This window comes from Apteryx mantelli, chromosome 2 (genome assembly GCF_036417845.1).
Source record: "Apteryx mantelli isolate bAptMan1 chromosome 2, bAptMan1.hap1, whole genome shotgun sequence".
NCBI classification, from domain to species: domain Eukaryota; kingdom Metazoa; phylum Chordata; class Aves; order Apterygiformes; family Apterygidae; genus Apteryx; species Apteryx mantelli.
Window position 1 is genome coordinate 105571416 of NC_089979.1, and position 14029 is coordinate 105585444.

Genomic DNA, 14029 nt, shown 5'->3' on the forward strand with positions numbered 1-14029 from the left:
ACAGTTTAAAATATTACAGAAGTTGTATTTACTGCATGTCTGTGCTAAGTTTTAAAGGCTTTTATTTAACTGGGGACCATATTTATTTCCTAGTTAGAATGCCAAGAGATATTCCTAGTTTCATGATTCAGCATAAGTTAGACAAAGTTGCACTGAAAGATATCACTGTCTTGCAAGAAAAGATTTGAAACTGGACTTCAAAACCAGCTGTAAGAACAGTCCAAATGAGCAGTTTTCAGACAGTTTGCCAGCCAAAATAATGAAGCGTTGTACAGCAGTGCTATTCTCCCAAAGAGCCTGCCTTCAGGGGCAGAAGAGGGACACTAACATACTTGTCTAAAGGAAGTCGACAGCAGCAGTTGCTAGGATCAATAAAGAGGGAAACCAAGGGATGACAAAAATTAAGATCCCAGTAACTTGTAGGAGAGGACATACATGATTAGAACTAGGGTTTTAAGGGAAGGTATCTATATCATTTCAACACCTATGGTAACTCTTCCCTCAGTTGTGCCTTTCCAGAAATAGTTGTATGAAGACAGAAATCTATTCAGACTATTGAAAAACATCCATACTGGTTTTGACCATGACAAAACACCGCAGAAGAACAAGAAGTCTCTGTATCACTTGAGCATATAAAAGCTATTGGCGTTTCCTAAAGCCACAACTCAGAAACACAAATTCTGGCCAAATTAGCCAGTTACGCAAAATGAGAATAGGAATGTTTCAGAGCTCATCTGAGATCTGAGCTATGATGTGTGATGCCATTTAGACTGGGGATTTTCATAAGCCTCTCAGCAAACTCTTGTCTCAACCTGATCCCTGCTGCTGCATTAAAAAATTCTCTCTAAAATAGCAAAGCCCCAGCTGTGCTGGCTCTCATTTGGCCTGATCTCGGAACAGTTTGGAGGCATGACATTCCCATCAGCCCCAACACACACACTGGACAACAGCTTACTGTGTGTCTGTTGCAGAAAGGTAGCATCTTTCCCACCATGCTGCACATTGTATTATAACCCTTCCAAACTACAGAGAAGGAAAAAAAACAGACTGCAGTGTCCCAGGTTTTCTTCTAGATGTTGTCAATAGGGACCTAAAGTGAGATGGCACAAGCAAAATGTAGCCTCAGCACATGACGCTGTACAGGAGTGGCCCAGCCTCCAACGTCAGTATCAAGACTGAGTTCACTCCCAGGTCATAGCAGATTTGTAAGCAGGGCTCACAGATTTTCTCCAAGTTTAATGAATGCTTATTTTGAAGATTATTGGCTTTTTGTATTCACTCTGTTAACCCCAGCTATTTGAAAGCTACTTGGCACTAAACATAAATAAAGAGGAAATAAAGCAAGGTGCTTAGAAATAATGTTTTAGGTTCTTGCTTGCATCATCTTTATACTTCTAAATCTGAGAAAAATCTAAGCTTAGTTTTCTTTCAGAAGTTGAAAAGCATCACACATACATCTAGGAGTCTGGGATGCAAGAGCAAATCCCACCACATCCTGCAAGATTTTCAGTGAAGTTACAAGCATTAGCAATACTTTATGTTTAGATGTGTGTGCATACTCATCTGTGGCTATGGGCATAGGGCCATAGAAGGACACTGTGCTGCATGGTTTTTAATCTTCTTTGCATGCTCTCAGTTTTATTCTATGCTCCAAGATTGGGAGAGGTGGAAACTTCTGGAAAAAGCAGGGAAACTATGTCTTACCCCATGGAACCCCCAAATATGCTCAGAGCAGAAGAGGTTTGAGATATCGCTGGGTGTATTGGGCCAAAGAATTGCAGAGAGCTGTAAGCCAGCAGCTTTTGCAGAGGCTGAAGAGAGGAGCAGGGAACAAAGCCTCAGGGCTATTGGAAAATGGATCCTTTCCAAAGGATCAGAGGAAGGGACAGATTTTACTGCAGATCAGAATTATTGAGTTAACTGAAGCCAGCTTTGGAAGTAGAGATCCACCTGTGAGGACTCAGTGGCTTGAGGAAGAGAGTGCAGAAAGGATTTCAGTCTTTTGTTTTCAAACTTGGTTGGTTTGAACTTTCTCTGCTCAGGAAGAGATGTTTCTAATTTTTATTCTAATAAAATCTGAGGGTTTTGAGCTTAAAAGCATTTTGAGTTCTCCAGGGAGCTCACAATAGAAAAAGGGCAAAAAAGATCCACCTCAACAACCCAGGCAATTCAGCTCCCCCTCTCAGGCACCTAGGGCAGGAAGGAGGTTCATTTCATCCTTTCCCCTTTCTTTCCTTCCCTCCCATCCCCAGAAATAAGCTTACCTTAGAGAAGGATACAGGATGCTGTTCTGTAAGAAGCCACATGGGTCAAGCGTAAAGGATTACCCTCTGGCAATGGATGTTTAAAACCGTTATTTCTACCATTCGCTCCCATTGACGCCCTTCCTGAGGTTTTTGCTGCACTTAACAGTTCAGTACCTCAATGCAGCCACACTTATACACAACGTTAACTCGAAAAGCTCATGGCATTTCTTTGTGAAAGATGTGCTGTCTACGATGGTGTTTTTCCTAACAGCTTTGTGCACAGAAAACTTGCTTCTTGATATGATGTACAAAATCAATTTCCAAAACACTGTATTCTGCTATAATTGTACAGATTTGGCTATTTGAATGGTTTATTATTTTTATAGTGGAGGATCTACAGAAGTCATAGAATTGCTTTTTCCAAGAGAAGATAACCGTATATTTCAAACTGCTAGTAGTACATACTGTGAAAACAAATGTTTAAGTGTCCATGCAAGCTATGCATAATCCTTAATTTATCCTTAATAAACACAACATTGTTAAAGCAAAGTGACCCCAAAGTGATATAAATAACTGGCTATGGTCCAAAGTATATCCACAAAGGAAAGATAATTGGTATTACAGTTCCTATGCCAACCCTTTTCTCCAGCCAACACAGTAGCATTGCTAGGATTCAGTTATGTTTGGTTGATCTCAAGCTGACAATTTGGATCCCTAAGGCTGTTGGCAGCCAGTGTAAGTCAGAACATCCCTTAGGTTGATCTAATATTTACTGATAGACCTGCTGGAATAGACTGACCTCAGGATGAACTTCATGCTACCTTTTTTCCCTTCTCCTGACCTAGGCTATATGCTACTCACTTTATGTGGCCTATTTTGAGTTTATAAATATGCATATATACATGCATTTCATTTACAACTGGAAAAAGAAAATGAATACATTGAGTAATTCCCCTGATTCTTAAATAGGTCTAAGACTGCCTCCAGAAAATTCTTTCCTGCTTTTCTTTTGAGCTGAGATATAATTTGAGCAGTTCATTCAAAGCAGGGTAAATAATCATGCAGAATAATCAATATAGTTTATGCTTTATAAAGGTAATACACTTAAGTAGCATCTAGAGAAACAGTATAAACAAGAACTATCCTTTTAGGAAACAATTAAAAAAAATAAAAAGGCCAATAGCTATTGTAACTTTATAGCCCAGTCATAAAGTATCACCAGTGCTAGTAACAGGCCACAGGCTTTGTACTGAGTTTGCAAGCCCACTGGATGGAGGCTTGTCAGGCTTGCTCTGCCTGAACTTGTCTTGACCTGCCTGCAATTTTGTTTCCAATTTGCTTTAGTTGTAATAATTTTTTTTCTGGTTATGGAACTTTTTTTCCCCCCCTCTCATTTAAAACATTTAGTTTGTCCTTGTCTGGTACCACCATAGTTTTATACACACAGAGATAGTGTTAACAAGTGATTACTCAGCACAGAATGAGATAATTATGACTAACACAGCAAAGCAGCATGGAGGAATACAGGCCAGTGTGACAGCAGAGGCCTTCAGAACTGGAGACACAGGACACAGTGTAGAGAAGTACAGGCATAAGATAAGAGACAGGGCACAGGCCAGCACTGGGGACCCCGCAGCTATAAACAACTCAGCAGTGGTCAGTTAAAGAAATGCAGAGCAGGAGCCAGACAAAACTAGTTCCATGGGTACCAAAGAGAACAAAGATCAAGTAAAATGTACACATGTAAAACATGCCATATTTAGTAAATTCAGATGTAATATGGAATTGCAGACCAATAAAGAAAGAGCAAGGTGTAAAGGCATGTTAGCAAACAAAAATGACCCCAAGCAGATCCTACAGTGAGGAACAAAGCACCAATACTATATTCCTCCAGGCAAAGGACTCCAGAAGCTGGTGATTTTTCTCAAGATTTGAATCACCACCAGACTAAAACCACTGACCTTAGGAGCCAGAGGAGCAGTGGAAGGCTGAGGATAACACCAGGGAAAGGGGTAGAAATTAAGCATCTGTATAATAATAATTAAAAAAAACCTCAACAATTTACACTATATTAAAAGAAGTATTCTTTTTCTGCAGTAATTATATCTGAACTAATAATGAGTCTTGGCTTGGACTGTTAAGATTTCAGTTATACTAACAATAAATTACTTAATACACAAGGTGTTTCCTCTCCAAGCATAAAACTATGCAAGATAAATAATTAACAGCTGTCTACAAATACAGCTAGAACACAGAGTAATCAAAACATAGGTATTAGAACCAATTGCTGTGATACTGAAGCTTTATGCTTACTGCATGCTGAATTTATTGCTATCTATAAAACTAAGTTATCTATAAAATTCTATACTAATAAATCATAAAAGGTGATGCTGTCAGGCAATTAGCTGATTCAAATCTAAAAGATTCTTGTAGGTATTCTCAGTTTTCTAGGAACAGAATATATATGCACACACATTTTTATTAGCTCACCTTAATTTGCCTTTACTGTTATATATTTAAAAGGTTGCTTATGACTGCGTCCATCAGCCAGAGAGCATGTCATTAATATGCCTCCATATGTTTTTGCATCTCAGTGTTTTTCAACATTTGGAAGCAGATGAAAGTAATAGATTTCTTTAAGGAAAAGACCAAATTCAAGTTCTTTCTTTTTCTTTCTGCATTCTGTGCATCCTGTGGCAAGGACCTCTCTCTCAGACTATTTTTTAAAGAGTTTTTTTTTGGTTTGGCTGTGGGTTTTTTTGTGTTTTTTTTTTCCCTCCTCCTCCTCCATTTTGTTACAGAGATTCTGCTATTTCTCTTTGGTTCTTTGTGGGTCTCACTAAAGAGCTATCCTTGCTTTTGCTTTTCTGTGTCTATGTGTCTCACCATGTATGCTCCCAAATTACTCAAAGCATAAATCCATATATGATACACTTTGTCGGTCAATCTCATGTAATAACAAAGTTCCAGTGAAGGCTAAATTATGAAGCATGCTCTCATGTGGCAGCAGTGAAGGGCAAATATATCACAGTGGCCCTCCCTCCATTTTTTCCCCAAAACAAATTTTAAGCCTATTAAAATAGTAGCCCCTTGGAAAAGCAACTGCAAGATCTTGTTGTGTCCGTTAACAGCATGAAACACAAGACAAAGATTAGGAAGAGGCATGATTATGACTTCCACATTCTTAAGGACACTGAGGGAAACTTTTAGTCTGCAGTAACAAAGCTCCTGTTCTTCCTAGACGATAACAAGACATTAACAACTTTGCTGTAGGAAAAGATGCACAGTGGATTTCTGAGCTGTGTCAAGTTTATACATCTTACCGTAAACGGCTGTTTTTCTGTGTTGTGTAACTGGTATTCCTGCATCTTGAACCAACATTACAAAAAAGAGCCCGCACAAAAGGATAAAGGCCCCGACTTGGCAAATCCCGAGCTTCTAAGTAACCTAAAAACAAGCAGCAGCAGATTTGAAAGCAGTGAAATTGCAGTTGTAAAGCCTGTACAATAACATTGTGCTCCCTTCTTGTAGAAAGTGGCTTTGTCACCTGTGAGCAGTGAAGTTACATCAATAGCAGATATTTCATTTAGGAACAACTAATTCACCACAGACAATGGAGAACTACTGTGTCGGACTATGACAGCAGTGGAACATTAGAGAGCAGTCTTTGGAAAGCCGATTTTCACAATAGTCACACCATTGCAACATCACCATGTGCTTGCTAGCCTGTCTATCCAACATGTCTAATGATCTAGATTAGAATTTGGAAGTCTTCACAAAAATGGTATTTCTCCTCTTTTCTCCCAGGCTTTCATGAGATGAAGGAACTGATATTCAGTCATGTTTCAGTTTTCATCCATCAAGATAGGATAAACAGCAACTTTTCTATGTTTTCTGAGAACTTAAACCTCAAAACACAAAACAACTTTTTGCTTACCTTGCAATATAATTACTAACCACAGGGCTCCCATTTAAGTTCATTTCTTTGTTTTAAATGGCTAAAATTGATAAATAGTTGAAAGACCATTCCCACTCTTCCTTCAGCTAACCTTTTTATAACTATTACATCAAAATTAAGGGAGGGAGATAAGAAAGATACTAAGGCAAATTTAAATAAGCATAATATAGTTCAACAAACTAACATTTGGGCTAGCATTCTTCTGAATACTCAGAACTGAAGATGCAGAAATGGGGAAATTGCTACATATATAATAATACTTAAAAATCCTAATTTTATTTAAACTCAGATATCAATATTTTGGAGACATGTACCATTAGAAGTTGCAATATTAGTCAAACCAGCCTTCATTTCTTAGAAACTGTACCTGATGTATGAAATCATTAATTTCAAGTTGTGAATGACCAGTGCCAGTTGCAGATCATTTTTATTCTTACTTAGCACACTCCAAGTCACTTTGCAGAAAGCTGCCCAAGTCCATGCACTGGATCCCTTTCCACTGAAAGTGGAGCGGAACCATACACACACCTAAAGCACTCAAACCACTAACATACACTGTATCCTTGGAGCAGAGTAGAGCTGGTCTAAAATAAATGTATATAGCACAAACCTAGGCTCCCTCCAACTGTTTCACTCTAGAGATCTCCAATTGTTTTATCAAAGTGGTTGCTAATGTTGCTAAAGCCAGTTTGCCCTCCAGTGACTTCGAAGCAAAAGCAACTTACTGTGTTCCCCTTTTTATAAGGGCAAAGGCACCCTATCAAGCAACAAGCTTTTCATTATTTAGTTAAAAAGGAGAGTTCAGAAGCAGTGTCAAGCCATTCCTAAAGCAAACTATTCATACAGCTTTGAGGGGGGAAAAAAACCCTCAAAAAACATGCATCTCTCCCACCTGACAACATTTGACATGCAGTTATTCTCTCCTTACCTAGATATCCTCTATACTTTCAACAGGAAACAATATTCTTAGCTTGCTATCTCCTTAATAATAGAAGTATTGTTTGAATAGTACCAGTAATATTGCTGTATAGGTAAGAGAAATTTATGAATATTTAATTTGTCACATACTTGGAGACCCTTTGAGATAGTACATAATTTAATATTAGTCTCTAAATGTACATTAGTAAGTACTATCAAAATTAACATGTCTCTTATTTGGCCCTATGAGAATGATGCATTATTGTCTACCTGCAAATTAAAGAATTATGACAACAAAGTCTGTATCAAAAAATCATTGTTGCAATTCACAGAACTTTTTCCATGTAATGGAATGATGAATTAAAAAGAGTGAATACATGTTATACTGAAGCTGAGTATGTGCTATTGCTGTTTTGTAAACATGCCAAGCTTTCTTCAAGATAATAGATCCAGAGGCTCTTGTACAGGAAGTATAACTAATTCACACGTAACCAGAGGTCCAAAACTTACATGCTTATCTCAAATACAGACTAGTTTAAGCTCTTGTGCAGTAATATAGCTGATTATTGTTTCCTTATTTTGTTGTCTCTTCTGTTCCTGGCTTTAGTTAGTACTGCACTTCATTATTTTTCTGGGAAGTTGCTGAATTAGGGAAATGAACCCAAGGTGCTGTTCCCAGTAAGATCATAAAATATGAACATGTCTGACATGATTAATAGAATAAATTGAATAGACTATGATATCAGGAGTCATTCCTTTCTGAATAAAACTGACATTTGACAAGATAAGAGCAAGATGAACTTTACAGTGCGGAGGGAGCCATTACAAGTTTTTGAAATATTGGTGGAAATGAGAGCATTTATTTTTTACAACATGTTCATCCCAAATACCCAGCAAGTAGGTAGGGGCAAGATTCATCTCATCTCACTGTTGAGATCTACTGCATAATCATTTGCCTCTGAGCCAGTCATCTAAACTCCATTTCTTATCAATAGAAAGAAATAAGCACAATTAGAAACAAGTAATTCGCCTTATTCCAGAGTCTAAAACTGATCTGATGAATCGGTCCGAAAACTAGGTATTTCTCCACTCCACCCCATTCCAAACATGACTAGCTCAGATCTACAGCTAGACAAGATTGATTCTCACTCTAGGGTTCTTTTCCATTGACTTTACTACATTTAAGTTATACCTTCTCATTTATTTTTCTAATATTTCTTAACTACTTCAGACAGACTGCACTGAAATACACAAGCACAAATGAAACAACACATACAGTTTTCCTTGTATTTTGGAGGCTCCTGGAAGCGGATTGCAGCCAGAATGAAGAAAAGTACACAGGGCCAGAGTATTTCAGAGAGAGATAGAACCTGAAAAGGGAAATCAAACATTATCAGTACTAAAGAGAATGATTTGTTTACAAACTACGTTTAAATTCATATATATTTTAATGAAAAGCACAAAATATGCCCTCTACAACTACTTAAGGCAAAATAAATCATGAAAAGCAAATTAGGCAGTTTTAAGACATTTACTTAAGTTGTTTTTTTTAATAACTTTGCCAAACACACAGCTTTCAGAGTACAAAAGCAGTTTCCACTTCTCCTTCCATTTATAACGTTTGTACATGTTTCCCTCTAATCAATACAGAAATAACTCTGATACAGTGCAACTACAGCAGCTTCCAGCTTTCCAATATCTGATCCACTTTAAGAATTTAGCAGTATTCTGTACCTCTCTGCAATTCCTCACGCTTCTCTGAAGCCTGTTGTCCTGGACTCTGATCAGCATCATCTCCTTGTTGCTCCCCAGATCAAGGACCCCTGCCACTAGATCCTTACTTTTTACGCACAGTCATCCCTCACTACGAGCCACCTTTATCATCCTCAGCATCACCTCTGAGACCGTGCACAGCCACGCTGTTGCTTCCCTGCCCTCCCATTTCCACAACCAGAGTGAAAAGTTACCCGGCTGGTGCAGTGTTGAACTAGCAGAGATTGAGTAAGTCTTATTTGAGTGGACTGCACGCATATAGCACATGCCAGCACCTCAGCAGATAGGCTGGGACCCCGGATCGAGCTGCATGCAGGAGGAAAGCCATTGTCTCGGCCATTTTAGCAGCAAATGAAGGAGACTGCTATTCAGCTGACTTTGAAAGCACTTCTGGGTTCATCCATAAAAATGCTATGAAAGCACAAATACTTAATTCACTAACAAGAACACAGTAGAAATGATAAAGAATCATATTAAACATGAAATTGGAGATATTTAAAAAGGCTTTTAATTTCTCTGAAGATTATGAATGATTTTTTATTTCAAAACCTAAAGCGTGAGGCACAGTTGCTAAATTAAGACTCAAGAGGGAAATGATTCCTAAACTTAGATACATTAAAAAAACTCCCCAGAAAAGTAAGATAATGCTTAAGAAATAATTCCATGGCAAAAGGTCTTCCATACAGAAAAGGGCTACTCTGCTGAACATAGCGCAACAAACTAAAGTCTTACTGAAACATGAGAAAAGTAACTCATCCAACCCAGACACGCTGCAAACCAGAGAGGAGCAAACCAAGAGAGCTAGGCCAGGCTCTCACCTATTTTTAGGGTGCTGCCTAGTCTCAGCAGGGGTCCCAGTGGTAGCAAGGCTGGGCCTTGCAGCCAGGCCCACTCCACCACCCACGAGAGAGCAGGGTGGCTGGGGACAGCACCAGGAATGGGCCAAGCAGTCCCTGGAGAGCCTTGGGGACAAGGGAGCACCACAGGGAAGAAGGGGGCCCCTCAGGACCCCAGGCTGGGCCAGGGCTGCAGGGAGGTCAGAGCGCCAGGCCCATCCGATAGTATCTGAGCAAGGGAGCAGGGCAGGCCCTGGGGTAGCAGCCTAGGTCAGCCAAGTGTCCAGCTCATCAAGCAGGTCCACAGTGACAGAACTAAGCCATGGCCAGGCAGTTAGCCCACAGGTTGGTGTCTGGATCAGCAGTACCCATGGCCAGGCAAGGAAAGGACTGCTGCAGTGCTGCTGGGACAGGGGCTGAGCTGAAACGGAGCTCCTAAAGCCATGGGCAGGGTGTGGATGGAGGCCCCAGGTGGGCCTGGTCAAGGTCATTTGGGCAGAAGCCCCAGGTGTGGCTCATCAGGGCTGTTAGGACCTATTAGTGCCCTCCAGGCCCTGACACCTGTGAGAGCAACCAGGTACTACAGGTATATCTAGGTATTCACTTGATAATGCCCTTCAGATACAAGACAGTCTCACATATCACCTGCCCTTCCTTGCTTCCCCTTGTCTGGAGCATCCCCCTGCATCGTGGGGAGCATTGTGGGGAGAGTCACAGCCTCATCAAAGTCTTCTGGTTTCCTGCTCTTCCGTCCTGTCTCCATCCCACACCACCCAGCTTTACAAGGGGAATTCCTTTTTCCTCTTGTAAGCAGATCAATGATAAATAAAGAATTTAAAAGTGTAGCTGGCTCAATAGCACAGTCCATTGCACAGTGTCCAGAGTCATACTTGTGAGCCACAGGCACCAAATTCACCGTGCCAGCTTTGTGCTCTTCCAGTAACATTACCCAGACAAAGCCCCAGTGCAGGTAAATACAAGCATGGCAAGGAGCCACCACAGCTGAGTGTAGGTAGCTCTACTTTTGAAAGTCCAGGACAGGCCTCATGGCCAGAATAAATTGCTGATTGTCGTCTACCAACCAGGAAGCCTTGAGGTTCATAGTCATATTTAAAAAGGACTTGGGATGTGGGAAGGACAGGAGCAGTTTTACCCGCTGTCTCAGTCACCAGTATCTGAACTGTTCATGAAGGATCTGGTTGTACTGTACAGAGCTAAATCTTGGCCTAACTAAAAGAGATGTGCCTTTGGAGCAGCACTTCACTAGGACACCTTGTTGGTGAAGATACCTTCTTGGTGAAAGTATACCTAACAAGTTATCTGTCATTAGTAAGAAGATTTACATTTCAAGCGGAAAGTGCAAGGGATTAATCATGTTGGTGAGAAGGATTTGTTTGTGCTAGAAGGCACAAAGGGATAGAATTAAAAGCTTTTCATCATCACAAAGACCATTCTGGAGGGACAGAAGAGAAGTTAGCAAATCTCACTGGAGGAGTAGACCTAGGATCAAAAATATCACTCTTTCTTATCACTAAAATTGAGGAAGAGAGTAGTACTAGCATTGCAGGATGCTTTTGCCCTTATACAAACAATTTTTTAGAAATTACGGTATCTGAAAGGTTCTACTTGCTGAGAGACATAGAAAAATAGAAATTATATTATGTTTCCCCTTAACTGAGACAAAACAAAATCTTTCCGATGGAGAAGCATTTATTTCAAAATACAAAAAACAATTCAGAATGAAGCAAGCTTCTGATTTCAAAATCTAGATTAGTTCACTGAAACAAACACACAAATACACTCATTCTGGACTTTCTTTTTTCTGTCCATTTCTCATATTAGGCTACATTAAGCTCAGTCATTTATATTTAGGATAACTGGGAAATTAACTGGACTTTCTCCACTGAAACTCCTTTTGGTATGCCATAACATGTTACCAAAGGCCCATCTTTCACAGGCTGTGATATTTCATTTGGACTAAAACTTTGATTGGTATTCTTCCTGTGGATTTCCATGGGCCTTGGATCCATCCAAGGAAGTTCATTTATTTCAGGAAGTCTTTAATTAATTGATTTGGACCCATTCCTAGGGTTTTTTGTCTGCAGTTATATTTTAGGAATATGTTGTACTTTTAAGAGTTTGTACCCATTAAGAATTGCTGCTGGATAACCAAATGTTACTTGGAAAGCAAAACAGAAATAGGGGAAGAAATAACCAGTTTATAGGTATAACTGAGTGTCATCTGTTTCTGTAGAAGAGGATACTCTGCAAGTAGAAAAGTTACTTACACAGACTGTAACATAGCAGAGTATGCCAGCTATAGAACGGTTACAGCTGAGAACTCTTTTTTGTTTTAAACTCTTCTAAAATTAATTTGCTTAGTCAGAATATCCAAAAATCTGGCATGCAAGGAAGGGATATTATTCCAAATCTGTGACTAAAGAACCAAAGATTTTTCAAATACAAAAGAAGCATTTTTTAAAATGGGCAGGCTCTCCAGATTTCTTTTTCCCAGATCTAGGGATCAAAATGAACATTTCACAATGCACTAGCTTTGGCACTGGAGCAGAAAAGCACCTAATGAAATGATAGGAGCTGTAAACAATTGTTACGCTCATTCTGGAGTGTATTACCCTTGGTTGTTGTCATTCACCTGAGAAACCTCATTGCACCTACAGAATAAGATAGATAGCAATGATTTTTAATGAATCTATAAAATTCAGGGTTTAATAAATATATCAAATTCATGACTGGAGAATACCAGTGAGCCAGGCAAGTATAGGCCTATTAGTCTAACCTCTGTTGTTTGAAAGGTTTTAGAAAAATAAAAATAGTTTTTCCATTTTCAATTTACCTCTGGTATTTCAGTATGCATCAAGGGCTTAGCAAAGGTAGACTTTCCACTCTAAAATGTTTATGCCTTTCTTTGGCAAAGTACCAAGCCTAGGTGTCAATAATAGCAATTGCAGAGATCCTAGGAATATTAAAAAACAATTCCATTGTCCACATTGGCTTAGCCTGCTCCAGCTGGCCTTACTATCATCTCAACTGCCTAGACAGCAACAGCAGCAACCATGCAGCAAATGCTTGGATACGAGGGGGTCTGAAATAGTTTGTCCCCAAACACTAAAAAAAGCCTTAAATGGTCCTGTCCTCTGGCGAGATAATGATTTTCAGATTAAAAAAAAAAAACAAAAAACTGTTTGGCTGGCTTCTAGCAGAGCATGTGATAAGGAGGAATTTGGCATAGCTACAAGAACTGAGAAGGGGGCTGCAGAGGCGACAACAACAGGTTGGGCTGAAGTAAAAATCAGCTGGAGGGCACAATGAACCATCAGCATGCTACACGTGTTAAGAGAGTAAATTTGGTTGTATTGAGCAAGCTATTCCCAGTAAAGGTGGGAAGCAATGCTGCTGTACAAGGCAAACTCACGTTCAAATAAGAAAGGCCCCAACAGGAGTAGGTTCGAAGAAATGGCCCCTTCAACCCTCACTGTATGTGATATCATCTAATACTACACACTCACTCACAATGTGGAAGAACTTCCACAGACCGCACTCATCTTCCAGCTGCTGACAAATAACCATGGGAAGTCGATCACCTTCTACAGACATATCTACACAATATAACACAGAACTGAAGCAGACCAGATTTTTTAAGAGATGTATCACGCTTCTCTCTTTAAATTCACAAGAGTCTGACTTGCCCTTTGCACAGGGACCCAATCCACCCAGACCACCTCCTTGCTTAACTGCAGATCTGGCACTGTCGTGACTCAGTATTCGCACAATGAGCACACAAGGAGGCTTGTGAATTCCCAGGGCAGCTTCTGGCTCTGAATAGGCAGAATTAAGTTTGCTTTGGGTCATACCTTGTAATCCCTGGTTTAGGGAAGTTTGCATCTCACTGAGATCTCTGGTCAGGAAAGACATTAATAAGGCAAACTTAAATCTACATGGATGAAGATTCTGTCATTCAAAAGTACTTAAGAGAGAAGACTAGCCAGAGCAAGAAGAGAAGTAGATCAGCATACTGAGAAGCCGCCTTGGGGACACTGGTTGAAGTATGAGGAACTCAGAGCATACAGAAGTGTTTGGGAATGGAGAAAAAAATAACCAACAGTGTCCCTCCTTAAAAAAAATTCTTTCATATAAAAAAAATCACTTAAAATCAACTAAAGAAGAAATTTTCTAAATCATAAGTTTCTGATTATGTTTAAGTGAAATATTTCTGAGAGGAAAAGCTGGGTGTTTATTTAATCAAGGTAATCCTATCTGAAGCAGCCAACATGCCTCTC

At 39.6% G+C, this 14029-nt stretch overlaps 1 protein-coding gene across 1 annotated transcript in view; it reads right to left on the reverse strand.

Annotated features, from left to right (window-relative positions):
- The window catches only part of ABCA13 (ATP binding cassette subfamily A member 13), a 201396-nt gene that overhangs the window by 186561 nt on the left and 806 nt on the right, over nt 1–14029 (reverse strand). Inside the window, exons 2-3 of the mRNA XM_067292433.1 lie at nt 8399–8492; nt 5570–5693 (exon numbers count right to left, since the gene is read on the reverse strand). Of these exons, the coding sequence (XP_067148534.1) occupies nt 5570–5693; nt 8399–8492 (218 nt within the window). The remainder of the gene's footprint in view (nt 1–5569; nt 5694–8398; nt 8493–14029) is intronic.